At 42.5% G+C, this 27,433-nt stretch overlaps 1 protein-coding gene and 1 pseudogene across 1 annotated transcript; both read right to left on the reverse strand.

Annotated features, from left to right (window-relative positions):
• Nucleotides 1–2,414: 2,414 nt before the first annotated feature.
• Nucleotides 2,415–5,746, reverse strand: LOC134618182 (kinesin-like protein KIF1B). The gene is made up of 6 exons (XM_065469616.1): nt 5,724–5,746; nt 4,208–4,333; nt 3,983–4,101; nt 3,719–3,816; nt 3,154–3,262; nt 2,415–3,035 (listed from the first exon to the last, which is right to left on the reverse strand). Exons 2-4 carry the CDS (start codon nt 4,319–4,321, stop codon nt 3,723–3,725), a joined length of 327 nt encoding a protein of 108 aa, XP_065325688.1. The 5' UTR covers nt 4,322–4,333; nt 5,724–5,746; the 3' UTR covers nt 2,415–3,035; nt 3,154–3,262; nt 3,719–3,722.
• A 5,666-nt stretch (nt 5,747–11,412) lies between these two features.
• LOC134618170 (kinesin-like protein KIF1B) overlaps nt 11,413–27,433 on the reverse strand; it is a 72,650-nt pseudogene continuing 56,629 nt past the window's right edge.

Here is a 27,433-nt window from a genome sequence, read left to right on the forward strand (position 1 = left end):
TACATGTTAGGTCTCCTTTTCCTTTCATTTGGTTTAATATGAGTGGAACAACTAAACCGCACAGACTTTATCTGATCAGTTAGTTCAACCTTTTATTAATATGTGCAAAGAGCTGCAAACAAATACATATACATTGCAAACAATAAATACACAATCCAAAATAAAAACACCTCTGCAAATGAAGTGGAAACGTTTGCTCTGGCAGCGCTTCGCATCAACATGTATATGAGGTACATTGCACTTTTGAGACTTGATCTGTGCATAGGTGCATCTTTGATGTGCAGCTCAGAGATCCACAATCCAGCACGTTTCTGTTTCTCTGACTGTCAGGCTGGCTGACCCGAGGTCACGTCAGAGCTTTATTTTTTATCTATATGTAACAGACAGCTGAACACGAGTACTTCACTTCAGAGATTTCAGCCGACGCTGGTGTGACAGCGAGGGGAGTCATGGGACTACATCGTAATCTGTCCTGCGGGCCATTTAAAAGCAGCTTTGCTGGCTAACCACTGCCGTCAAAGCAAAAAAACTAAAGAAACATTGCACCTTCATTCTTTTTTCCTTACGTCCTTCTAACCTTTTCACTGTGTTTTCTTTGCGTCTTGACAACAAGAGTGTAAAGTTAATAGCAGTAAATGTCAAGGCTTCTGATTCTCAGTGAGATAGAGCAAGCTAGAGGAGCAGAGAGGAATGTGTTAAATGAGGGTTAACTAACACACTGATCCCAGAACACACCCGATGTACAAATCAAGTTTTCTCCTTAGTTCGTTTTCATCCTCCTAGTCCTCCTCCTCCTCATCTCCTTGTAACCTTGTTTATATTCCTTGGGATGAAAAAGCATCCTTGAATCATGACAAAACGTGAGGAATCGCACTGAGGTGAGACCTTGACAACAGATAAATCAGGAGCCACAGAGTGTCAAGTGTCAGCCGACACCAATCGGGACAATGATAAGAGAGAAATTCATTTACAGACACGTGAAAAAGCAGTCTAAGGTTCTGGATCTAGATTATTACAACACATCATTATTTATTTAAAACAACCCAAAATGCACAAATGACTATAACCAAGTACATGTGACCTGTGAGTACCTGTGATTCAGCAGCTGATGGAACCAACTTTAGCAGCAAAAACTTGAGGTAATCGTTTTTTATTAGTGTTTCACAGCAGTGTGGACGGATTTGTGGCCCATTTGTCTTTACAATGTTTCTTCGGTTCATTGAAGTTTGCAGATATTTATTCATTCACAGCTTTCTTAACGTTCAATCATGTTGAAGTCTCAACTTTGAGCCACTGCAGCACCACTCTGTTGTTGCTTTGCTGCTGCGCTCTGGAGTCACTGACCCAACGATGATCTCATTTGACTCTAGAGTACTTCATGGCTCACTCAGTGACCTAGACACTTTGCAGGTTCTTTGGCAGCAAAAAAAGCCCAAATAATCATCACGATTTATTCATAACACACGTGAAAAGACCCAGGAAAACCGAGTTAACGATAAAAACGATAACAAAATAACGCTGAAAACTGATAAAAACCCTGAAAACCATACATTTCACACCTGAGCCTCAACTCTTGCGGCCCGGTACCAAACGACTCACGGACCGGTACCGGTCCGAGGCCCGGGGGTTGGGGACCGCTGATCTAGTGCATTTGATTAGCACTTGGCTAATACTGACCCTCTTAACTAATTATGGAAATAGTCTTGGATGTACTTAGTTTTTTAAACATCTGAATTTCGGCTCAGTGTTTGTTAAATAAATAATGACGTGGTATAACGTGTTATGTGTTGTTCATCTGAGGTTGCATTTACCTCATATTAAGACCTACTAAGGACCTGATTTATTTTTAATTATGTCCTAAAACATAAAACCTGAGAGCTCACATAACTGCATATGCTCAGAATATATACAGCACACATGGATACAAATGACTGCCTTGCAGCAGCAATCTTAAGACCATCACTATGAGCTCTATACAAGGTTACACTGTTCCTGTTATTAACAGCAGGGGGCACTATCAGCCACAGACTGAGAGCCAGATATGCTCTGCTGGTGCCTCATTGGCCTCATTGTTCCTGAGGTAAGACTCTATAGTGAGAAACAGCTGAGGGGGAAAACATTGATCTGGAAACGTCTGAGTGTTACAGAGGATATACATAGCACTGTGGTTCAGTGTCACACAATCACAAACAAATACAGAAAAGTAGTAAAAAGGGTGTTGCCTCCAAATATTGCTTTTACTGGTTTGGAGCTTAGGAGGCTTAATATCGACAGGCATGAATGAAGACAGATCAGAACAGCTGTTTGATCACAGCATCCAGTACCAACACAATCATCCACACTCAAGAGCCCTGTTGACTTCAGAGTCAGCAGCTGAATGTCTAAAATATGAAATGTAATTTTTTGGTCCATCAGCTACAGCTACAGCATGAACTGCTTAAAGTGAGAAGCAGCCTAAAGCCCGACAGATTCATCTTTCCAGACTGAAAATATCTCGCTGCCCTTCTCGTGGATGAGGGTCACCCTTGATCCTGCAGCAAACATAACAGGAGCTCAGGATCACAGTGAGCACAGCTAGAGCAACATTACGCTTTAAAAGAAGATATTAAACTGTGTACAAAGGAAGCAGTTACCACTGTGTGAGTAAGCGGGCGATCGTGGCTCAAGAGTTGGGAGTTCGCCTTGTAAACCGGTTCGAGCCCCGGCCCGGACAGTCTCGGTAGTTGTATCCTTGGGCAAGACACTTCACCCTTGTCTGACTACTGGTTGTGGTCAGAGGGCCCGGTGGCGCCAGTGTCCGGCAGCCTCGCCTCTGTCAGTGCACCCCAGGGGGGCTGTAGCTTGCCATCACCAGTGCGTGAATGTGAACTGGATGTGTAAAGCGCTTTGGGGTCCTTAGGGACTAGTAAAGTGCTATACAAATACAGGCCATTTTAATAAGAAAACAACATGTGCACCAATCCTGTACCTGGTGCAGCAGGTAGGTACCATGGCAGGGCAGGCCTCCACTGTGATCCACGATGGCTGGGATGCACCTGTGCATGGAGGGAGGAGGAGACACAGCATCCCAACTTATAATATTCTTCATGGAGATCATTTTTATGGTTCCTTTAAAGCTTGTGCGTGAATATAACACTCCAGGTGGATACTCACTCTCCAGTGGGCTCCAACTCGCTGATCTCAAACCAGACCAGCAGGTCGTACTTGCTGACACACTGACCCAGGTTGGATTTGGTGATGGTGTTCAACTTGGTGGCTGGAACTGACACACACACACACACTCACACACACACACACACACACACACACACACACACACACACAGAAGCTCAATGTTATCAAGCTGAAAATTTTCTGAATTGAAGAGAAGATGAATAAAAGTGAGGAGTATTTACTACATGCTTTGGGTGACTGAATGGAGGATGGATAGGTGACGTGAAAACACTACTGACCCTTTATACTGAGCCAGTAGCTCACACACTTCTATTAAATCTGTCTATAGAGCCAGTAATCACAGAGGATAGATACTGGAAGCAAACTGAAATATTAGGAGGAACTAAATCACAGATTACAACACCAGTGGCAGCACCCTGCTGTCTCACACATCAGGATCACGGTCCTGTTGAAACGGGCTAATCGCTAAAGCTCACAGTTGCATTCGTCTATACTCAATATGATCGAAAGGAATGTTATTACACTTGAAAACTGCTCTACTCACGTCTTCATTGGTGTGAATGACACGTCATTGATCCTGAAGCTGTCTCCTCAGGACAGTTTCTAAGCAACGGATGGGAATAGGATAGTATTTCCTGGATGCTGTTGGAGGAATGTTGACTTAATAAAAATACCTTTTATTTATATATGCATATAAAATTAGCCAATGTGATTAGAATACAATCGTTTACACATTTCTAACAAAATCTGCTGCATTAAATATGAATTATCACTGCATGACTGGATCTGCTGTTTGACCCCCACCAACCTGTTCACGTCCTGGCCATGGAGGTGCAGCGGGTGCTGCTGGTAGTGGCTGAACACTTCAAACACGACGGGCTTGCTCTTGATGTTCTCAATAAAAGACTCTGTAACTTCGACAGAAATCTGCTCCAACAGATAAAAATAAAGGGTTTGACAAACTGAGTTAGAATAAAATCGTTGAAGCACAGTTAGTGTGTGTGTAGGTGCAGATGTGTGTGTGTGCACTCACATTCTGGACGTGGTAAAAGCCCAGAGGAGCTCCTTTGCCAGTGTTTTTCAGAGGCTCGGTGGAAAAAGCCTCATTGTGACGGTGCAAGAAACTGAGGGGTTCATTCTGGTTCATCACAATGGTGATCTAGGAGTTAAGATCAGGGCTCAAAGCAAGCCACTCTGCTTCTATGCCAGACACATTCAATCATGTCTTTATGGACCATGTTTGTGCATTAGGTCACAGTCGTGTTGGAAGGGAAAAACACCCTCCCTAAACTGTTCTCACAGTGTTTTAAGCACAGACTGGTCCAAAACGTCTTGGTAACCTGAAGCGTTAAGATTTCCTTTCACTGGAACCGCAAGACCCAGGCCAAAGTCAGAGGAGAAATAAATGAATACTATTAAAAACCAACTACCTCACTGACAGACCACAGTACGTCAAGCTGAAGGACGTCACGTCTGACACTGTGGTCAGCAGCACAGGAGCACCACAGGGAACTGTGCTGTCCCCTCTTCTCTCCACCCTGTACACCTCTGATGTCTGCTACAACTCTGAATCTCAGATGTTTGTGGACGACACAGTCATCATGGGGTGTATCTAGGACAGGGGTAGGCAACTCCAGGCCTCGAGTGCCAGTGTCCTGCAGGTTTTAGATCACACCCTGGGTTAACACACCTGAATCAAATGATTAGTTCATTACCAGGCCTCTGGAGAACGTCAAGAAATGCTGAGGAGCCATTTAGCCCTTTAAATCAGCTGTGATGGATCATGGACACATCTAAAACCTCCAGGACACCGGCACTCGAGGCCTGGAGTTGCCTACCCCTCATCTAGGATGACCAGGAAGAGGAGTACAGGAGTCTGGTGAGAAACTTTGTTACATGGAGTCACACAAACCACCTGCAACTCAACACTTCAAAGACCAAGGAACTGGTTGTGGACTTCGGGAGGTCCAGACCAGGTCCACTGACAGTTCAGATAGAGAGAGAGGAGGTGGAGGTGGTCAACAAGTACTATAAAAATGGAGGCAACTTTGCCTGTGGTAGAATGTATACAATGTATGAAAAAATCTTTACTGCAGATACTAATTTAATAATACTAATTTTGTGTTGTAAGATTTATGAGTTTCATGCTTTCATAGTGGTACTTGGGAGAGCTTGACATTTTTCTCAGGTGGTGTGCACTGTAAAAAGTTTGAGAAACACTGATAAGGGGGTCTGTATGCGGCAGTCATACACACAACTGGACAGTCCAAAAGTTGGCCTACCTATTACTGGCTGAGGTTTTAGTAGAGTTGTGGCTGAACCACATAAAAATATATCATTCATTTTAATCTCCCCAATCAATGATAATGTTATGTTGGAATGTTGTTAAAGAGGGTCAAAAATGTTTCAACCCAGTTTGTTTTGCAGATAGCAGCTTTAATATAGGGAGGACACAACTTCCAGACTGTATGAGTAAAATCAGGTTTTTTCTCTTCGTCAGTTTCATAGTTTCTCTTTTGCCTGTCACTGTTCCCTGTCTGTTTTCTTACCTGGTTCTTCCTCACCTTGTACTTTCTCCTCACGTTCCCCTCTTTCCTCTCTCCCTCTTTGGACTGACAATCATACACAAATAGATTGTATTCAATTAGATGAAAAAATTACATTCATGTGAAAAAAAAAATTATTAAGATCACTAACGAAAAGTCCTCTCTCAGTGTACTTTCAACCAAAAGGCAAATAACCAAACCACATGAACATCTAATAAAAGATATAAAATATTGAAACACTGATCCAACATTATCCTTTATTGATGGATCATTTGTTCTTACACTTTTACCTGAATGTGGCTCCTGTTTTTGAAAAAGCCTTCCTTATATCCATTATGAACCTGGCTGTCTCTCTGTACACAAACACACACACACACAACAGGAGTTATAAGGTTAATGGGCATTCAGTCAGTTAGCTAGTTAGTATCCATTTCAAACAGGACAGTGGTAACAACGGCAGGCTACGGACAATTTTAAGTTTTAGATTTTAAATAGGCTGTATACATTTCAGTGGGAGCAACAGGACGGTCAAATGTCGCAGAATTTACTACAGAGTAGGACGGATTGTAGGGTAGCAAACATCATTGGAAAACACGTTTTCAGCACTGCAGGTTACCTGGGTGTAAGGTTTTTCAGCTAAAAAGAAACACGACTCCTACCTAACTACATAAAGAGTAACTGAAGGTTAAATGCTGCTAATATGTCCTGTTTTAATCCAGCCAATCCACCTCCGCTCCGCTGCGTCTCAGCTACCATCGCTGTGGCAGCAACGACCCTAGAGCCAGAGTGGGGGCGAGCTGGAACAAACCATTTTGGGAGGGGGGAGGGGTTCTCTATACTTTTGTTGTTCAAATGTTCCGTCTCAACCAAGTACTGTATGCTTTTTATATTTTTAGTAGTGTGTCACACAAACAGCAAATATTGTCAAAAAAAAAAAAAAAAGAAGTAAGAAATCTTTGGGGGTGCTTTGATTCATTTTGGGGGAGCTGAAGCACCCCCAGAAATGGGCTAAAATCGCCCCTGCGTAGGAGCATGTTTATAGAACTTAAATATACCAAATATGTCCCGATTCTTCCGGCTTGCGCAGGTGGCGCAGGAGTATACTGCCAGGCTACTAGCTCGTGTGTGACACCTGAGGTCGCTGGTTCGAATCCACGCTGTCCCTCAGCAGCTAGTGGGCTTCTGGGCTGCGCTTAAAGAACCGGAGCCCCTCACTCTTTTGCCCTTTTCTTTTCCTTTTTCTTTGCGCAAAGGCGGCCTGCCCGCCATCTTTCTCTCTTTCAAATAATGACACTTGCTCTTTCTTTCCTCTTCTCTCTTCTCAGCAAAACACTGCCACAATCAGCTCTCTCAGCTGCTCAACAGCCCATCTCAATCTGCTCTCTCACCTCCCAACAAATGCTTCTAACTCACTCAATTTACGCTCTGTACACACAATCTATTCATCAAAACTTAGCTATTTTGGGGGGCTTTCTCAAAATCTTACTGTTATTATTGTAGGACTTGCTCACAAACTCTTTGTTTCCTCACAAAATGGACACAAATCACTTGCATCTGCACTCTGTCCCTCAGCAGCTACATACACACCCGCCGTTCCGACTCGGCCTTGGAGATCAGCATACCAAGGCGTTTGGAAAAGTCTAACAGTCTAAACACAGTTTGCTATCAGGGGAGAGATTGTTTGCTATGTTCAGCTCCAGCCTCCAGACCGCAGCTGGCGCCGATATGGTAGCCGCATGAAATAACGGTGCTGTTCTTTCTTTAGCGCGAACCACTGCATGTCAATTTTACAGTCGTCTAAGGTCCATCACTGGTCTCTCACCACCAGTGTTCACGACAGCCGCGAGCCTCTCCCAGATGTTGTCAGATGTTGTCAGAGTCTCAGTACTCACAGCAGCCGCAAGCTTCTCCAAGATGTCATCCGTGCTGCATCTAATGAGTGTGAGGTTATTATACTGTCATATGTTACATTATACTTTTAATCAAAGAATGGTTGAATCATGATACTGCTGTAGGCCACATTACACTTATACTTATTATAGATGGTGTAATCATTATGTAGTTTAGTTTGCATTATACTCCTGACTTAGAAGAAGGTGACAACTATAAGATTTATTAGACTGATTTGTATTACATTATACTGCTGATTTACTGTGAATGAGTTACACTGTTTTATGACATTCCATCCTGCTGATTTATAAAGAGAATACTGTTTGCAGACAATCGTGGCCTTGCTTTTCTGATTGTTGGTTTTATGGCTAGGTGGGGGCCACCAGAGGATATAAGAGTTTGAGTAACAGTCTGACATTTTGAGATCTGCTGTGACCCTCTTCATGCACATCTCCCATCCGGATGGTTAATGCTCAAAAGTGTTTGTATGGGATAATAATAATAATTGTATGGAATAAAGGGCACGGGGGCTCTCCCGAACCCAGGCTTCTCGTGGAGAAGAGGGCGTCAATTGCATTCAGGGACCAGTTGATCAAATCCGTAATTCTTCTTTTAGGTGTTTGAGAACAGACTGTAAGACTCTTCCAGTGTAAAGGGAGACAAGTAGACAAGACTAGACAGAGGCACGAGAAAGCCAAGCAGGAAAGATAAGGGAGAGGGAGAAAGTGTGACCGCCTTCATCAAGAGCCAAACGAGACACAGTTCTGCTCTCTAGGCGAACCAGCCCTTGTCCACCTTCCTCTTTGGGCAAAAAAAGTGCAGCCTGGGGTAACCAGTGTCGGTTATCCCCCCCCAAAGAAATTGATCCTATCAACAACAAAATCATACTACGACACACACTAATAAACTACATTCACTATGACCTCAATACCTAATACACAGTCCAATATTTCTACAGTGTACTGTTATGAAAACAACAGAATGATGATGAGACACTGTGGTAAAGTTTTAGAGGTTTATTTGCAGATAGTTATGAATACAGGATAAACACTGTGGGCTCCAGGAGACGGGGCAGAGGTAGTGAAGGTTGTCTGAAGGCACACTCAGACACTGTCACAGAAGGTTGCGGAGATCCGTAACGTTGAAACGTCTGCACAGAAACAGAGAGTGAGCAAAGGCAAGAACTGATGGAAAATGTGACATGACTGTGGCATGATACCTTGGTAATGCAATGATCTGGTTGTTTAGAAGCCAGCTTCAAGACCTCATGAGGAACAGGCGAGTAATCAGCTGATTGTTGACAAGTGACCGAGGGACAGGAAGGTGGAGGAGCATCCCCTAAAAAAGACAAGCACACGGACAACAACACAGGCATACACCGAAAGAGGAGAGAGAGAAAGAAGCAGGCCAGCAAAAGAGGGCAAGGGAACGATGACGTCTACAGAGACCCATTTTCATTTGGTACATCGTGTTACCAGATGTCAGTTTGTGATGTTAGATCCCAACTTGTCAGTCAAGAAACCTTTTTCCAAAGATATCAGCACAAACCAAAATCACTGTGCGGATTAAAAACAGTAAATTGTCGAAGTTTGTGACGGATCATCCCATTTTCTGTTTGTAATCTGATTAAATCAGATGTATAGCACTGCCTGCATTTGTGAGTAGTGTCTCACTGTTGTTCAGTGGGTGCAGCCGTGTTGGGAGAGGGTCGCCATGGCTATAAGCCAGGGCAGCTTCCGGGATGATGGTTCTGGCTCCTATTTGTTTTTACTTACAGGTGATGACGTGAGGGGAGCCGCGGTGGTATCGAGCGACGGACTCCAGTGCAGAATGCTAACTGGGCTGGGATGTGATGGGCCCAGTGGACGGACGAGACTGGGACAGGAGGCTCCTCGTCTGCCTGGCACGAGGCTGGCCTGGACCCCGCTCAGCAAGAGGAATTTCTGTCCAGCTCAAGAACACACAAGGAATATTCGTCCTGGGTTGTGGGACTGGGTGGGATTTTTGTGCACGAAGAGAATTGTATTTTGACCAGTTTTAGAATAATCTTATCTAGTCTCGGTGGGAATTTTAGCATATTGAGAATATTTTATTGTATAATTTATTTCTTAGTATCTGGTTTGTCTTATTCCTGCTGTCCACCTGGTGGAATAAACAGTTTCTGATCAGACAATCACTTCTGTGTTATAATGTTAACTGAAGTTTCTCAGGTCAGATGACCAATAGATGATAAGAAATATACTCTTAGCAATTATTAGAGTTGAAAAGTACTTTGCAAGTCAAAGTACTAAATCGGGTTAGGTTGAGGCTTAATCCTTCACCTTAAATGGTTCAGATTGTCTCTAAATGGATGAATGAAACAATACTTTCCTGTCAAAAACAACATTTTAGTCAGGGCTAGCAGAAAGTTTCATATATATCATGAACATCTTTCCTATTTGTCTTCCTATAGTTTAGTTTCATTTTCTTACCCCACCCCCAACCGGTGGAGGCAGATGGCCGCCCTCCCTGAGCCTGGTTCTGCCGAAAATGGAGTTTTTCCTTCCCACTGTTGCCAAGTGCTTGCTCATAGGGGATCATTTGATTGTTGGGGCTTTTTCTGTATTATTGCACAACCTTTATCTTACCATATATTTCAAGTTTATATGTTGTGAATTGGCTTGATTTAAATCAAACTGAACTGCATTCAATTAAAGCCAAATATAACTTGTAATCGAATCTATTCAAATGTAAAGTCCTCTCACTCAATTTGGACTAGCACTGAAAAACACACTGACATCCTCTGTTTCCCAATTAGCAGATCAGAGGGTGCTGTTTTATTCATGACTCAATACTTGAATGGTTTTATCCTGTTTATAAATAAACATTTTAAAATGGCATTGCTTCATTGTATGATTAGTTCTTTGTCTGTGTCAGTCCTTAATACACACACATGTATACAATAATTCTAGTTGCCACAGTCTCCGGAGATCCTATGCTCTGTTTTCTCATACTTTTCTTCACTGTTTACCTCATTCTGCCCAATAAAATGTACATTTTTGTAAACAATGACTTGTTTTATGCCATTAAAAAGAAACATGTCTCCATACGAGGACGTAGTTGAAAAGAAAAAGTCACCACTTTGCATTTTACAAATCAAGTAAACAAACACGGGGCTATTTATCATATAACTAACTTTTAGGTATGTGGGATAGAAGGACTGGAGCTTTAAATGTTGTGCCTCCATAATTATTCTAGAGTCTTTACAGTGTTCAGCCCCTGCTGTGATTTGGTTCTACATACATAAACTTGAAGTGAATTAATCCACCTGTTCACAGGAGATCACAGGAAGATGACACCAAACATCAGAAGATCTTATTGTGCGCCACAGTAAAAGGCTGGTTTCTTGGGACTAAAAGCACATAATAAACTACAGCAGAAGCTCACATAAAGCAGGAAATAAGCAGGCAGCACTTCATCTGCTAATGCACGTTTCCCACTTTTATTGTTGCCTCATTCACTAACAGTTCAATGGTGCAAGATTACCATACACAGAATTAGGATATCTGCATGACACATCTGGGGTTAACTGATATTAAATTTCAGAGGGGGAAGGTGGGAAATATCACGGCTAGTTTTGTTTGAAAGGCATCAACAGAAAAACAAACACAGAAAAAAGTGATGAGGTGAAGAAAGACACAATAAGTCTGCTGTCGTTTTAGATGTCACCAGCTACTTTGTATAGTCCTATATCTCTGATATTAAAAAATTAAAATGAGTTAAAATACACCTTTATTTTGATAGAGTTCAGATGGATGCCTAGCATGACTAATGAGTAGATCTCCTCCAAAAAAACAACAGACTTCTAATTCACTCAAACCACTTTCTAATAAAGAGGAAGCACTAATGTAACTCACCTCCTCAGTGGAGGTGCAGGGGTTACATGTTAGGTCTCCTTTTCCTTTCATTTGGTTTAATATGAGTGGAACAACTAAACCGCACAGACTTTATCTGATCAGTTAGTTCAACCTTTTATTAATATGTGCAAAGAGCTGCAAACAAATACATATACATTGCAAACAATAAATACACAATCCAAAATAAAAACACCTCTGCAAATGAAGTGGAAACGTTTGCTCTGGCAGCGCTTCGCATCAACATGTATATGAGGTACATTGCACTTTTGAGACTTGATCTGTGCATAGGTGCATCTTTGATGTGCAGCTCAGAGATCCACAATCCAGCACGTTTCTGTTTCTCTGACTGTCAGGCTGGCTGACCCGAGGTCACGTCAGAGCTTTATTTTTTATCTATATGTAACAGACAGCTGAACACGAGTACTTCACTTCAGAGATTTCAGCCGACGCTGGTGTGACAGCGAGGGGAGTCATGGGACTACATCGTAATCTGTCCTGCGGGCCATTTAAAAGCAGCTTTGCTGGCTAACCACTGCCGTCAAAGCAAAAAAACTAAAGAAACATTGCACCTTCATTCTTTTTTCCTTACGTCCTTCTAACCTTTTCACTGTGTTTTCTTTGCGTCTTGACAACAAGAGTGTAAAGTTAATAGCAGTAAATGTCAAGGCTTCTGATTCTCAGTGAGATAGAGCAAGCTAGAGGAGCAGAGAGGAATGTGTTAAATGAGGGTTAACTAACACACTGATCCCAGAACACACCCGATGTACAAATCAAGTTTTCTCCTTAGTTCGTTTTCATCCTCCTAGTCCTCCTCCTCCTCATCTCCTTGTAACCTTGTTTATATTCCTTGGGATGAAAAAGCAAAAAGGGGCCCAAATCTACTCCTGCAGGAACAATTGGTCATTGTTTGTTTTTTTAAACTGCTGAGATATGAAGCGATCCTCGCTTGTTTGTCTCTAGTTAGTCTGCAGTTTTAATGTTAACACAAATGCATGAGTATTTTACTGACTCACTAACTGACACTGGCACTATTGGGGGTTTAGAGGCGGCGTATGTACACAGATTGAGGAGGATCTACGTATGACGTGGACGACAGTGGAACCGCTCCGCCCGCTCAGTTCTTCGTCAGGCCGCTGCGCCGCCTCGCCAGCTTAGATCTGCGGGGAGAGTTTTATGTTGTGAGGAGAAGGGAATGTTTTTGAAGGGTGCAGAAGCTGCACGTTTGACTGTGGTGTGAGAGGAGCGTGTGTGTGTACCTTATCCTTCCTGCTAGCAGAGGACTAAAAGCGTACAGCCATTCGTTCATGTCTTTCTCATTGTTGGCCTGCAGGAGGATGCCTCGATGTTTTGTGTACACTGCAAATGTGTTGGGCATCTGAAAAGAAAACATCACATTATATTCATGTTCATTCAAATGATAAATCCCAGTCCATTTGCCATTTCATCATTCAATGTGTCCAAAATTGGCCAACGTGCACCAAAACCATTTGAATGAATCTCATTAAAAACAAACGTGTTACATCGAGCCTTTCTCTATCCTGCCTCAAACCTTAAGCATGGCCTGCTGGTCTTTGCTGTATTCCACCTGTGCTGTGGAGAGGTTGACGGCGCCTCGCTCCACGGGGTCCTTGTCGCTGTTGTAGATGAAGACGTAGGGCCGGCGAACAACCACAAAATGCTTCACCTATGAGTTAGAGCGAGGCTCCACGAAGCTTAGAAAACCCTTCTTGGACACAACAGATCTGAAAAGAAGAGATTTGATTCATTTATTTTTTTTTTTTAAGAGAGTGCTTGTTTTTCTGAGGAAGAAGCAGAGTTGGTTTGTTTCCAGCTGAAATCATCCAGGTTCAGGAATTTGAATCGATCCACATCATTTCTGCTTGAACTAGAGAACATGAGTGTCGAGTATAGAGTATACGAGTATAGACAGAAAGAGGAAAAGTTAGTTTAACAGCATTATTTTTTATGAAGTCCTACTTGGTGCTAACATTACAGGGTGTCTGTTTACAGCAGTGTGTCATGTTGCTAAAAAAAAAAGTGAGTGACGTGAGCAGAGTTCTGACATATCAGGAAGTGAACACAGTGACTGAAGCGGTGTTCACATTCATCCTTGAATCATGACAAAACGTGAGGAATCGCACTGAGGTGAGACCTTGACAACAGATAAATCAGGAGCCACAGAGTGTCAAGTGTCAGCCGACACCAATCGGGACAATGATAAGAGAGAAATTCATTTACAGACACGTGAAAAAGCAGTCTAAGGTTCTGGATCTAGATTATTACAACACATCATTATTTATTTAAAACAACCCAAAATGCACAAATGACTATAACCAAGTACATGTGACCTGTGAGTACCTGTGATTCAGCAGCTGATGGAACCAACTTTAGCAGCAAAAACTTGAGGTAATCGTTTTTTATTAGTGTTTCACAGCAGTGTGGACGGATTTGTGGCCCATTTGTCTTTACAATGTTTCTTCGGTTCATTGAAGTTTGCAGATATTTATTCATTCACAGCTTTCTTAACGTTCAATCATGTTGAAGTCTCAACTTTGAGCCACTGCAGCACCACTCTGTTGTTGCTTTGCTGCTGCGCTCTGGAGTCACTGACCCAACGATGATCTCATTTGACTCTAGAGTACTTCATGGCTCACTCAGTGACCTAGACACTTTGCAGGTTCTTTGGCAGCAAAAAAAGCCCAAATAATCATCACGATTTATTCATAACACACGTGAAAAGACCCAGGAAAACCGAGTTAACGATAAAAACGATAACAAAATAACGCTGAAAACTGATAAAAACCCTGAAAACCATACATTTCACACCTGAGCCTCAACTCTTGCGGCCCGGTACCAAACGACTCACGGACCGGTACCGGTCCGAGGCCCGGGGGTTGGGGACCGCTGATCTAGTGCATTTGATTAGCACTTGGCTAATACTGACCCTCTTAACTAATTATGGAAATAGTCTTGGATGTACTTAGTTTTTTAAACATCTGAATTTCGGCTCAGTGTTTGTTAAATAAATAATGACGTGGTATAACGTGTTATGTGTTGTTCATCTGAGGTTGCATTTACCTCATATTAAGACCTACTAAGGACCTGATTTATTTTTAATTATGTCCTAAAACATAAAACCTGAGAGCTCACATAACTGCATATGCTCAGAATATATACAGCACACATGGATACAAATGACTGCCTTGCAGCAGCAATCTTAAGACCATCACTATGAGCTCTATACAAGGTTACACTGTTCCTGTTATTAACAGCAGGGGGCACTATCAGCCACAGACTGAGAGCCAGATATGCTCTGCTGGTGCCTCATTGGCCTCATTGTTCCTGAGGTAAGACTCTATAGTGAGAAACAGCTGAGGGGGAAAACATTGATCTGGAAACGTCTGAGTGTTACAGAGGATATACATAGCACTGTGGTTCAGTGTCACACAATCACAAACAAATACAGAAAAGTAGTAAAAAGGGTGTTGCCTCCAAATATTGCTTTTACTGGTTTGGAGCTTAGGAGGCTTAATATCGACAGGCATGAATGAAGACAGATCAGAACAGCTGTTTGATCACAGCATCCAGTACCAACACAATCATCCACACTCAAGAGCCCTGTTGACTTCAGAGTCAGCAGCTGAATGTCTAAAATATGAAATGTAATTTTTTGGTCCATCAGCTACAGCTACAGCATGAACTGCTTAAAGTGAGAAGCAGCCTAAAGCCCGACAGATTCATCTTTCCAGACTGAAAATATCTCGCTGCCCTTCTCGTGGATGAGGGTCACCCTTGATCCTGCAGCAAACATAACAGGAGCTCAGGATCACAGTGAGCACAGCTAGAGCAACATTACGCTTTAAAAGAAGATATTAAACTGTGTACAAAGGAAGCAGTTACCACTGTGTGAGTAAGCGGGCGATCGTGGCTCAAGAGTTGGGAGTTCGCCTTGTAAACCGGTTCGAGCCCCGGCCCGGACAGTCTCGGTAGTTGTATCCTTGGGCAAGACACTTCACCCTTGTCTGACTACTGGTTGTGGTCAGAGGGCCCGGTGGCGCCAGTGTCCGGCAGCCTCGCCTCTGTCAGTGCACCCCAGGGGGGCTGTAGCTTGCCATCACCAGTGCGTGAATGTGAACTGGATGTGTAAAGCGCTTTGGGGTCCTTAGGGACTAGTAAAGTGCTATACAAATACAGGCCATTTTAATAAGAAAACAACATGTGCACCAATCCTGTACCTGGTGCAGCAGGTAGGTACCATGGCAGGGCAGGCCTCCACTGTGATCCACGATGGCTGGGATGCACCTGTGCATGGAGGGAGGAGGAGACACAGCATCCCAACTTATAATATTCTTCATGGAGATCATTTTTATGGTTCCTTTAAAGCTTGTGCGTGAATATAACACTCCAGGTGGATACTCACTCTCCAGTGGGCTCCAACTCGCTGATCTCAAACCAGACCAGCAGGTCGTACTTGCTGACACACTGACCCAGGTTGGATTTGGTGATGGTGTTCAACTTGGTGGCTGGAACTGACACACACACACACACTCACACACACACACACACACACACACACACACACACACACACACACACACACAGAAGCTCAATGTTATCAAGCTGAAAATTTTCTGAATTGAAGAGAAGATGAATAAAAGTGAGGAGTATTTACTACATGCTTTGGGTGACTGAATGGAGGATGGATAGGTGACGTGAAAACACTACTGACCCTTTATACTGAGCCAGTAGCTCACACACTTCTATTAAATCTGTCTATAGAGCCAGTAATCACAGAGGATAGATACTGGAAGCAAACTGAAATATTAGGAGGAACTAAATCACAGATTACAACACCAGTGGCAGCACCTTGCTGTCTCACACATCAGGATCACGGTCCTGTTGAAACGGGCTAATCGCTAAAGCTCACAGTTGCATTCGTCTATACTCAATATGATCGAAAGGAATGTTATTACACTTGAAAACTGCTCTACTCACGTCTTCATTGGTGTGAATGACACGTCATTGATCCTGAAGCTGTCTCCTCAGGACAGTTTCTAAGCAACGGATGGGAATAGGATAGTATTTCCTGGATGCTGTTGGAGGAATGTTGACTTAATAAAAATACCTTTTATTTATATATGCATATAAAATTAGCCAATGTGATTAGAATACAATCGTTTACACATTTCTAACAAAATCTGCTGCATTAAATATGAATTATCACTGCATGACTGGATCTGCTGTTTGACCCCCACCAACCTGTTCACGTCCTGGCCATGGAGGTGCAGCGGGTGCTGCTGGTAGTGGCTGAACACTTCAAACACGACGGGCTTGCTCTTGATGTTCTCAATAAAAGACTCTGTAACTTCGACAGAAATCTGCTCCAACAGATAAAAATAAAGGGTTTGACAAACTGAGTTAGAATAAAATCGTTGAAGCACAGTTAGTGTGTGTGTAGGTGCAGATGTGTGTGTGTGCACTCACATTCTGGACGTGGTAAAAGCCCAGAGGAGCTCCTTTGCCAGTGTTTTTCAGAGGCTCGGTGGAAAAAGCCTCATTGTGACGGTGCAAGAAACTGAGGGGTTCATTCTGGTTCATCACAATGGTGATCTAGGAGTTAAGATCAGGGCTCAAAGCAAGCCACTCTGCTTCTATGCCAGACACATTCAATCATGTCTTTATGGACCATGTTTGTGCATTAGGTCACAGTCGTGTTGGAAGGGAAAAACACCCTCCCTAAACTGTTCTCACAGTGTTTTAAGCACAGACTGGTCCAAAACGTCTTGGTAACCTGAAGCGTTAAGATTTCCTTTCACTGGAACCGCAAGACCCAGGCCAAAGTCAGAGGAGAAATAAATGAATACTATTAAAAACCAACTACCTCACTGACAGACCACAGTACGTCAAGCTGAAGGACGTCACGTCTGACACTGTGGTCAGCAGCACAGGAGCACCACAGGGAACTGTGCTGTCCCCTCTTCTCTCCACCCTGTACACCTCTGATGTCTGCTACAACTCTGAATCTCAGATGTTTGTGGACGACACAGTCATCATGGGGTGTATCTAGGACAGGGGTAGGCAACTCCAGGCCTCGAGTGCCAGTGTCCTGCAGGTTTTAGATCACACCCTGGGTTAACACACCTGAATCAAATGATTAGTTCATTACCAGGCCTCTGGAGAACGTCAAGAAATGCTGAGGAGCCATTTAGCCCTTTAAATCAGCTGTGATGGATCATGGACACATCTAAAACCTCCAGGACACCGGCACTCGAGGCCTGGAGTTGCCTACCCCTCATCTAGGATGACCAGGAAGAGGAGTACAGGAGTCTGGTGAGAAACTTTGTTACATGGAGTCACACAAACCACCTGCAACTCAACACTTCAAAGACCAAGGAACTGGTTGTGGACTTCGGGAGGTCCAGACCAGGTCCACTGACAGTTCAGATAGAGAGAGAGGAGGTGGAGGTGGTCAACAAGTACTATAAAAATGGAGGCAACTTTGCCTGTGGTAGAATGTATACAATGTATGAAAAAATCTTTACTGCAGATACTAATTTAATAATACTAATTTTGTGTTGTAAGATTTATGAGTTTCATGCTTTCATAGTGGTACTTGGGAGAGCTTGACATTTTTCTCAGGTGGTGTGCACTGTAAAAAGTTTGAGAAACACTGATAAGGGGGTCTGTATGCGGCAGTCATACACACAACTGGACAGTCCAAAAGTTGGCCTACCTATTACTGGCTGAGGTTTTAGTAGAGTTGTGGCTGAACCACATAAAAATATATCATTCATTTTAATCTCCCCAATCAATGATAATGTTATGTTGGAATGTTGTTAAAGAGGGTCAAAAATGTTTCAACCCAGTTTGTTTTGCAGATAGCAGCTTTAATATAGGGAGGACACAACTTCCAGACTGTATGAGTAAAATCAGGTTTTTTCTCTTCGTCAGTTTCATAGTTTCTATTTTGCCTGTCACTGTTCCCTGTCTGTTTTCTTACCTGGTTCTTCCTGACCTTGTACTTTCTCCTCACGTTCCCCTCTTTCCTCTCTCCCTCTTTGGACTGACAATCATACACAAATAGATTGTATTCAATTAGATGAAAAAATTACATTCATGTGAAAAAAAAATTATTAGGATCACTAACGAAAAGTCCTCTCTCAGTGTACTTTCAACCAAAAGGCAAATAACCAAACCACATGAACATCTAATAAAAGATATAAAATATTGAAACACTGATCCAACATTATCCTTTATTGATGGATCATTTGTTCTTACACTTTTACCTGAATGTGGCTCCTGTTTTTGAAAAAGCCTTCCTTATATCCATTATGAACCTGGCTGTCTCTCTGTACACAAACACACACACACACAACAGGAGTTATAAGGTTAATGGGCATTCAGTCAGTTAGCTAGTTAGTATCCATTTCAAACAGGACAGTGGTAACAACGGCAGGCTACGGACAATTTTAAGTTTTAGATTTTAAATAGGCTGTATACATTTCAGTGGGAGCAACAGGACGGTCAAATGTCGCAGAATTTACTACAGAGTAGGACGGATTGTAGGGTAGCAAACATCATTGGAAAACACGTTTTCAGCACTGCAGGTTACCTGGGTGTAAGGTTTTTCAGCTAAAAAGAAACACGACTCCTATCTAACTACATAAAGAGTAACTGAAGGTTAAATGCTGCTAATATGTCCTGTTTTAATCCAGCCAATCCACCTCCGCTCCGCTGCGTCTCCGCTACCATCGCTGTGGCAGCAACGACCCTAGAGCCAGAGTGGGGGCGAGCTGGAACAAACCATTTTGGGAGGGGGGAGGGGTTCTCTATACTTTTGTTGTTCAAATGTTCCGTCTCAACCAAGTACTGTATGCTTTTTATATTTTTAGTAGTGTGTCACACAAACAGCAAATATTGTCAAAAAAAAAAAAAAAAGAAGTAAGAAATCTTTGGGGGTGCTTTGATTCATTTTGGGGGAGCTGAAGCACCCCCAGAAATGGGCTAAAATCGCCCCTGCGTAGGAGCATGTTTATAGAACTTAAATATACCAAATATGTCCCGATTCTTCCGGCTTGCGCAGGTGGCGCAGGAGTATACTGCCAGGCTACTAGCTCGTGTGTGACACCTGAGGTCGCTGGTTCGAATCCACGCTGTCCCTCAGCAGCTAGTGGGCTTCTGGGCTGCGCTTAAAGAACCGGAGCCCCTCACTCTTTTGCCCTTTTCTTTTCCTTTTTCTTTGGGCAAAGGCGGCCTGCCCGCCATCTTTCTCTCTTTCAAATAATGACACTTGCTCTTTCTTTCCTCTTCTCTCTTCTCAGCAAAACACTGCCACAATCAGCTCTCTCAGCTGCTCAACAGCCCATCTCAATCTGCTCTCTCACCTCCCAACAAATGCTTCTAACTCACTCAATTTACGCTCTGTACACACAATCTATTCATCAAAACTTAGCTATTTTGGGGGGCTTTCTCAAAATCTTACTGTTATTATTGTAGGACTTGCTCACAAACTCTTTGTTTCCTCACAAAATGGACACAAATCACTTGCATCTGCACTCTGTCCCTCAGCAGCTACATACACACCCGCCGTTCCGACTCGGCCTTGGAGATCAGCATACCAAGGCGTTTGGAAAAGTCTAACAGTCTAAACACAGTTTGCTATCAGGGGAGAGATTGTTTGCTATGTTCAGCTCCAGCCTCCAGACCGCAGCTGGCGCCGATATGGTAGCCGCATGAAATAACGGTGGTGTTCTTTCTTTAGCGCGAACCACTGCATGTCAATTTTACAGTCGTCTAAGGTCCTTCACTGGTCTCTCACCACCAGTGTTCACGACAGCCGCGAGCCTCTCCCAGATGTTGTCAGATGTTGTCAGAGTCTCAGTACTCACAGCAGCCGCAAGCTTCTCCAAGATGTCATTATACTCCTGACTTAGAAGAAGGTGACAACTATAAGATTTATTAGACTGATTTGTATTACATTATACTGCTGATTTACTGTGAATGAGTTACACTGTTTTATGACATTCCATCCTGCTGATTTATAAAGAGAATACTGTTTGCAGACAATCGTGGCCTTGCTTTTCTGATTGTTGGTTTTATGGCTAGGTGGGGGCCACCAGAGGCTATAAGAGTTTGAGTAACAGTCTGACATTTTGAGATCTGCTGTGACCCTCTTCATGCACATCTCCCATCCGGATGGTTAATGCTCAAAAGTGTTTGTATGGAATAATAATAATAATTGTATGGAATAAAGGGCACGGGGGCTCTCCCGAACCCAGGCTTCTCGTGGAGAAGAGGGCGTCAATTGCATTCAGGGACCAGTTGATCAAATCCGTAATTCTTCTTTTAGGTGTTTGAGAACAGACTGTAAGACTCTTCCAGTGTAAAGGGAGACAAGTAGACAAGACTAGACAGAGACACGAGAAAGCCAAGCAGGAAAGATAAGGGAGAGGGAAAAAGTGTGACCGCCTTCATCAAGAGCCAAACGAGACACAGTTCTGCTCTCTAGGCGAACCAGCCCTTGTCCACCTTCCTCTTTGGGCAAAAAAAGTGCAGCCTGGGGTAACCAGTGTCGGTTATCCCCCCCAAAAAATTGATCAACAAAGATTGATGTTTACACAATAAGCCAGGCAGTGGCTCCAGACAAGCTAATCGATGCCACAATACAGAAGCAACTAAGCTGTTTATAATCAGCGCCCTCCCCCTATATGACATCTGGGGTAATAACCATCTCCACTTCCCTAATTTCCCCTCAACTGTACCCAACACCCCTTCCCAGTTCTTGTTAACTGTATCTTCATCTCCCAAGTACACACCCAAATATTTCAAACAACGACTTTTCCACTTCAAAACACCTGGAAGTTGCGGGAGTCCAGCACGACAATATCCTACTGCAAGAGCCTCATTATTAGCCCAGTTTACTCGTGCAGCTGAAAATCTGCAGAAGTTTTCAACAATCATTCCTAACTTATTGACATCTTTTTGACTTCTAACAAAAGCAATAATATCACCAGCATATGCAGATAGGTTAAAAGACATGTTCAAACCTGCTGAACTCATCCCAGCAATAGAACACCTAACATCATTTAACACTGGTTCAATAGACAGAGCATATGACATACCAGACAGCGAACAACCTTGCCTGATACCTCTGGTCACTTTAAAAGGTTTACACAAACAACAGTTTATTTTCAGTACACTTTCAATGTCTTTGTACAACACCATAATCTTGGTAATTAAGTCAGTGCCGAGAACAAACCTTTGCAACACACTCCAGAGGTAACGGTGCTCAACTCTGTCAAAAGCCTTTTCTTGGTCCAGAGAAATCAGACCAATATCACATCCCAATGAACTGGAGACCTCCAAAATAGCTCTGACTAGTGACACATTATAAGAATAAGAACAACTTTATTTATCCCGAGGGAAATTCTTTTGTCATGTACATGCTCAAAGCAGCAGGAGAGACCGAGGAACAGATGAAATAGATATAAGATATACAATATATACAATAAGAATAGTGTACAGTAATATACAGTAGGATAGTGCAAGACAAATAATCGGATAACTCTAACAAAGTAATATGCATAACTATATCCTGGTGAATAAATAACTAAACTATCAGTGCAGGCGGTTCTAGAAAGTGACAAAGTATTGTGCAATAGACTGGAGTAGCAGCATATGATGGGGCGATGAAAACAAATATTCAATAAGTACTCTTGGGTAATATTGCACGGTCTGGAGGGAACAGAATAACATAGGTAATAGTCTCAGGAGAATCACCTACAGAGTGAGGAAGAGTTAAACAGTCTTATTGCCACCGGTACAAAGGATTTCCTGTGGCGGTCAGTTCTGCATTTCGGGGCAATGAGTCTTTTGCTGCGTTTGCTCCGATGGTCCATCATGGGGGCGTGCACGGGGTGGGAGGGGTTGTCCATGATAGAAAGAAGCTTTTTTAGCATTCTCCTCTCAGACACCTCCTCCAGGTTCTCAAGTCTGACACCCAGGACAGAACCAGCCTTTCTAATCAGTTTGTTCAGCCTGTTGGCATCAGCTGTCTTCACCCCACTTCCCCAGCACACAGCTGCAAAGAACACGACGCTCTCCAACACCGAGTGATAGAACATGGTCAGCATTTTCCTACCAACATTGAAGGACCTGAGCCGCCTCAGTAGGAAAAGCCGACTCTGCCCTTTTTTGTAGATAGCATTGGTGTTCTTGGTCCAGTCCAGTTTACAGTCCAAGTGTACCCCCAGGTACCGGTAGTCCTCAACGATCTCCACGTCAGCCCCTCTGATGGTGACAGGGGTAGGAGGAGGAGCCTGCTTCCTAAAGTCCATAATCAGTTCCTTTGTCTTTGTGATGTTAAGTTGTAGGTGGTTTAGCTCACACCACTCGACAAAGCTGTCCACCACACTCCTGTACTCCTCCTCCTGTCCATCCCTGATACAGCCCACGATGGCAGAGTCATCTGAGAATTTCTGCAGATGGCATGACTGAGACTTGTACCTGAAGTCAGATGTGTAGAGGGTGAAGAGGAGGGGTGATAGGACCGTCCCCTGCGGCGCCCCTGTGCTGCTCAGAATGTTATCTGAGCGGCAGCTCTTCAGGCGGACATGCTGTGGTCGACTTGTTAAATAGTCCGTAATCCAACCTACCAGTGGGGCGTCCACCTGCATTTCCGTGAGCTTATTCCCCAGCAGTGAAATCAGAGAATAGACCTGCCTGGCACGCAGTAGGTTTGTGTTTGATGGACAACTTGATCCATCACCTTCTTCAGTCTGTTTGCCAGCACTTTTGCAGCATTTTATAATCAGTGCATAATAAAGAGACAGGCCTTCAGTCCTTAATATCTTGAAGATCACCGTTTTGGGTAACAGTGTTAGAACCGCTCTCCTACAGCTCTGAGGTAAAGATCCTGTAGCAAAGCTCTCTTCAAAAACCTCCATGACAGCAATACCAAGGTCAGACCAAAAAGCTTTATAAAATTCGACTGGAAGTCCATTTATGCCAGGGGCCTTCCCTCCTTGCATACTTTGTAAGGCAGTATTAATTTCAGTCATTGTTAGAGGCTCCCCCAGCTCCTTGGTGAAATCCTCAGAAATTCTGGGGGGACTGCTGCAGAAGGCATTAAAAGTCTCTTCATCCTCCAAGTACTCAGAACGATAAAGCTCTGAGTAAAGATCTGCCGCTCTCCGCCTGATGTCACCATCCACTGTCAAAGATCCCCAGCAGCTCAATTTCAAGGCAAGCAATTTAAGTGAGTGCTAATAAGAGTGACAGATACCGGCTAATACGGGTTCTGTGACACAAAGACACCAAATATATTAAAGCTGACCGCAAACAAAAACTAGTTTGTAAATAAAACCATTTCAAAAATCACGAGGGTACACAAAACAACATTTTTCACATTTATTTTGTCCAACAACCGTGATTTTACGTAACTGTATTCCAAAGTGCGTAAACTTTTAAAAAACTAGAAATGTCAAACTACATCAAAATTCCTTAGATATTCGGAACTGTTGCAACAGTGAGAAAAAGTCAGATGGAAAACTCAAAAGCTTATCTTGAATCAGCAGGGTTTCTTTTTTTGTTTTTTTACAGAGCCGTAAGTCTATTTTGTACCCTTGCAGCCCTCGGTCCTTCTCTGTCTTTAGCTCCAGTGAACCACTTGGACAGAGCCTTCTCTGCTTCTTGCAAGTTGACTTTTGATGTTAAATAATTCTTCTTCAGTGCCTCTGCAAATGAAGTAGAAAAATGGGCAAGCCAAAGTAAAGTTAATCTTAGCTTACTTAATTTGGTGATGATTTGCAAAGAACAATGTTTATTTCACTTTATTGCCTCAAAAAATATATATAAATTGCATGATAACCAATCTCAGTTACACTTGACTGATATGATGAAACTGGGATTTTGTTACACTTAATTAATGCAAACACAACTAAAACTATAACTGAAACTAATCAAAACTAAACTGAAACTAAGGATTTTCAAAAAAAAATTAAAACTAAACTAAACTAGCAAACAATTGGTAAAAACTAATTAAAACGAATATAAAATTGAAAATCTGAGGTCAAAACTAAATAAAAATAAAAACTAATGAAAATTGCAAAACTATTAAAACCCTGGTGTGCACGATGTGTCTTCTGCATGCAGTAATGCACTTCTGCTTGTGCTGAGTGATGTAAACAAACAATCGATCTACGCTCTTCAAACATCAAAATTGATCATTTGATATTTTTTATGACACCTCAATGGCGAGTGTTCCCACCCTCTGCTCTTTGTAACTTAACGTAATCTTTCCGTTTTCGTATTTTGGACATGATTTTTGAGTCCACCTTCGCAGTAGCAATTGACTGCAAAATAAAGCTACCGGAAATGTACAACCCTACATCCGGTCTTAAAACAGGAAGTTAGCATTTTCTCGTGCACAGGGTCTATTGCTGCTCAATACTTTGGCTCCTCACGAATTTGGTGTCTTCTGATTCTGGTCAGTAGTTATTGTGCTGTAATTCACCTTTACATCTCTAAAGTTGGTTACATATGGCATACAAGAGTTAATGGTGGCACTGACGGCAAGATCATCATCCATATTACACTCCACACAAACTGTCTCACTGGCACGTGAAAATTAAAATCTGGTAACACCGGGAGCATTAGAGAAGTTAAACAATTTACCATTGTAAGAAAAATTCTTTTTTTCTGCTTTCTGACTGGGGGGAGGTGCCACCGCATAACGAGGGTATTTATTAATCGTTTAAAGCCATCTTGGATGGAATTCCCCGACACTCTTTTGCCATGTGTCCACTGGCTCCACACTTACTACAGATGGGTCGCCCTTGTTCATCCCACTTATGCCGTGGCCGTTCCACCGGCCGTGAAATTTGTTTTGTCTCTGGGGGTGGCTCAGACACTTCAGCACATCTCCTATACTGACAGGAACTAAAGAGCTGGGAGCTGGACATGTCTGTGGCATTGGTGCTGGTCAAACAAATTCCATCAGCTCCTCCTGAAGAGTATTCTTGACATCCATAATTTGCTCCTTCATTTCTCCGCTTTAACTGTATCTTTCCAATTCAAGGTATCCTGCCACTTTAGATCTCCTTTTACTATAGCACAAGCAGAAAAATAGAAAGAAAGAATAGAAATCCCCAATCCACTCTATAACAACAGTCTCCTGCTTCCCTATAAATCAACACGTTCTCACTCCTAACTCGTCATATGTGCGACGCCCATACAGCATGTATCACTTCTCAATTATTTATTGCACTTCTTGCTCGTCAGTAAGGTACTTTTAGTGCTTTATCTATGTTTGTGTGGGGACTTGTTATAAATCAGTCTTCAACCTTTAATCTCTCTCTGAAAATGACTGGGATTAAATGCAGTATAATAAACTTTCCTGAAACTGTGTCTTGTCATGATCTCCAGTGCTGCCATTTCATAGGATCTCCTGTCCAGGGCTTCTCAAACGTTGGTTGTTTTTATAACTCATCTCACCTTCTGCTCTTGTGTCTGCTGTGACAAGCCTTTTATACTCACCCATTTTATTTCCATTTCTGTTTCTCACTATTTTTCTTAACAAGATTAAACCAGAGTCTATGTATGACTCAAGTATGTGAAGAAATTCTACACTAATTGGTACCTGCGCTTTTCCTTCTGTTACATACCACACTCCAAAGAAAGGACACACATAATACAGACACATTTTCAGTGACCCAAATAACGTTCATACACGCTCCGTATCATAACCTCCTTTTTGTTTGTGTTTATTTTAAGCAAGGGATTTAACATAAGGATTAAAATAGAAAGAAAAATCCTTGAAATAACACATGTGTGTGAAATACATAATAAAAAACATAAAATAAATAAATATATCAAACCCCCTGAGATCCAGTCTCACAATCATTTGTTCTATGACGACTAAAGGAAGTTTATTTACTTCACAGACCCAGTGACACCCATTCAGTTTCATTATCCAGGAAATAACAGCTGATGCTCACACTTCTGTTTAAGACACAGTCCAATCTTAGGTTCCTCACCCTGAGTGGAACAATGGGTCTATGTGAGTACAGCTGCCTTTTTCAAATCATCTCTACATCATATGAGTTCATGATTCTAGCATTACAGAAAATGTCTTAATATTTCCAGACTGAGCTGTGGTAAGATCTTTTGTTTTCTTTCTTGTGTTTCAGTGACAGCCTTAGCCATTGCAGCCGGTCAGGTAACAAACCTATTTGCTCATTTATTTATTTTTATCTCTAAAACTCATAAAGTCATACATATCAACACATGTATTCATTGTGAAGCATCCTGATGATCAGTAACCAAGTGTTTCTTCCTGGTCTCAGGTACAGCAGTGATCTCTGCTCCTATTGTCCTGGGGGCTGTTGGTTTCACCTCAGCTGGAATAGCAGCTGCAGCTGCTGTGGCCAATGGAGGAGTGGCAGCAGGTAGTGCGGTGGCTGTTTTGCAGTCAGCAGGTAAAAGAAAAACAAAACAATCATCTGAGTTGGTGAAATCATACGTCACACAACTTTAAAATGCTTTTCACCAGGGGTTTCAACTCATGAGCTAAAACTCCCTGATTTTAGCTCATAAACACAGTTTGGTGATAAGTATTAGGTTGTACCAAAAATGGCTGGTAATGGACAGATGCAAGGTTATCGATGGTTACATCCTCGTGCAATAAAGAGGTTGAATGTTGTATCACACTACGGCTGATCAATTTATTTCACTTACTCATCTAAATAAGGAATTTTGTAGCGGATATAGCAATGATAGCAGTTTGTCTTGGAACTGTAATGTCCATATCAACAACTTTTTTCGTACGGCTCTAATACTCCGTCGTAGGATAAAGCCTCCCCGTCTTCTCTGTAGCTCAGTTACTTGATCTAACTCCTCGATCAGCTGTCTGGTATTCTGAAGCCTGTT

Source organism: Pelmatolapia mariae, linkage group LG20 (assembly GCF_036321145.2).
Source record: "Pelmatolapia mariae isolate MD_Pm_ZW linkage group LG20, Pm_UMD_F_2, whole genome shotgun sequence".
Classification (NCBI taxonomy): domain Eukaryota; kingdom Metazoa; phylum Chordata; class Actinopteri; order Cichliformes; family Cichlidae; genus Pelmatolapia; species Pelmatolapia mariae.

Bases quoted from the DNA above. Each gene is read 5' to 3' on its own strand.
- LOC134618182 (XM_065469616.1), bottom strand. From the start codon at position 4,321: ATGAACCAGAATGAACCCCTCAGTTTCTTGCACCGTCACAATGAGGCT. The intron at 4,102-4,207 runs GTGAGTGCACAC...CTGTTGGAGCAG, and splicing joins GCTTTTACCACGTCCAGAAT to ATTTCTGTCGAAGTTACAGA. The intron at 3,817-3,982 runs GTTGGTGGGGGT...TTCCTCCAACAG, and splicing joins CATGGCCAGGACGTGAACAG to CATCCAGGAAATACTATCCT.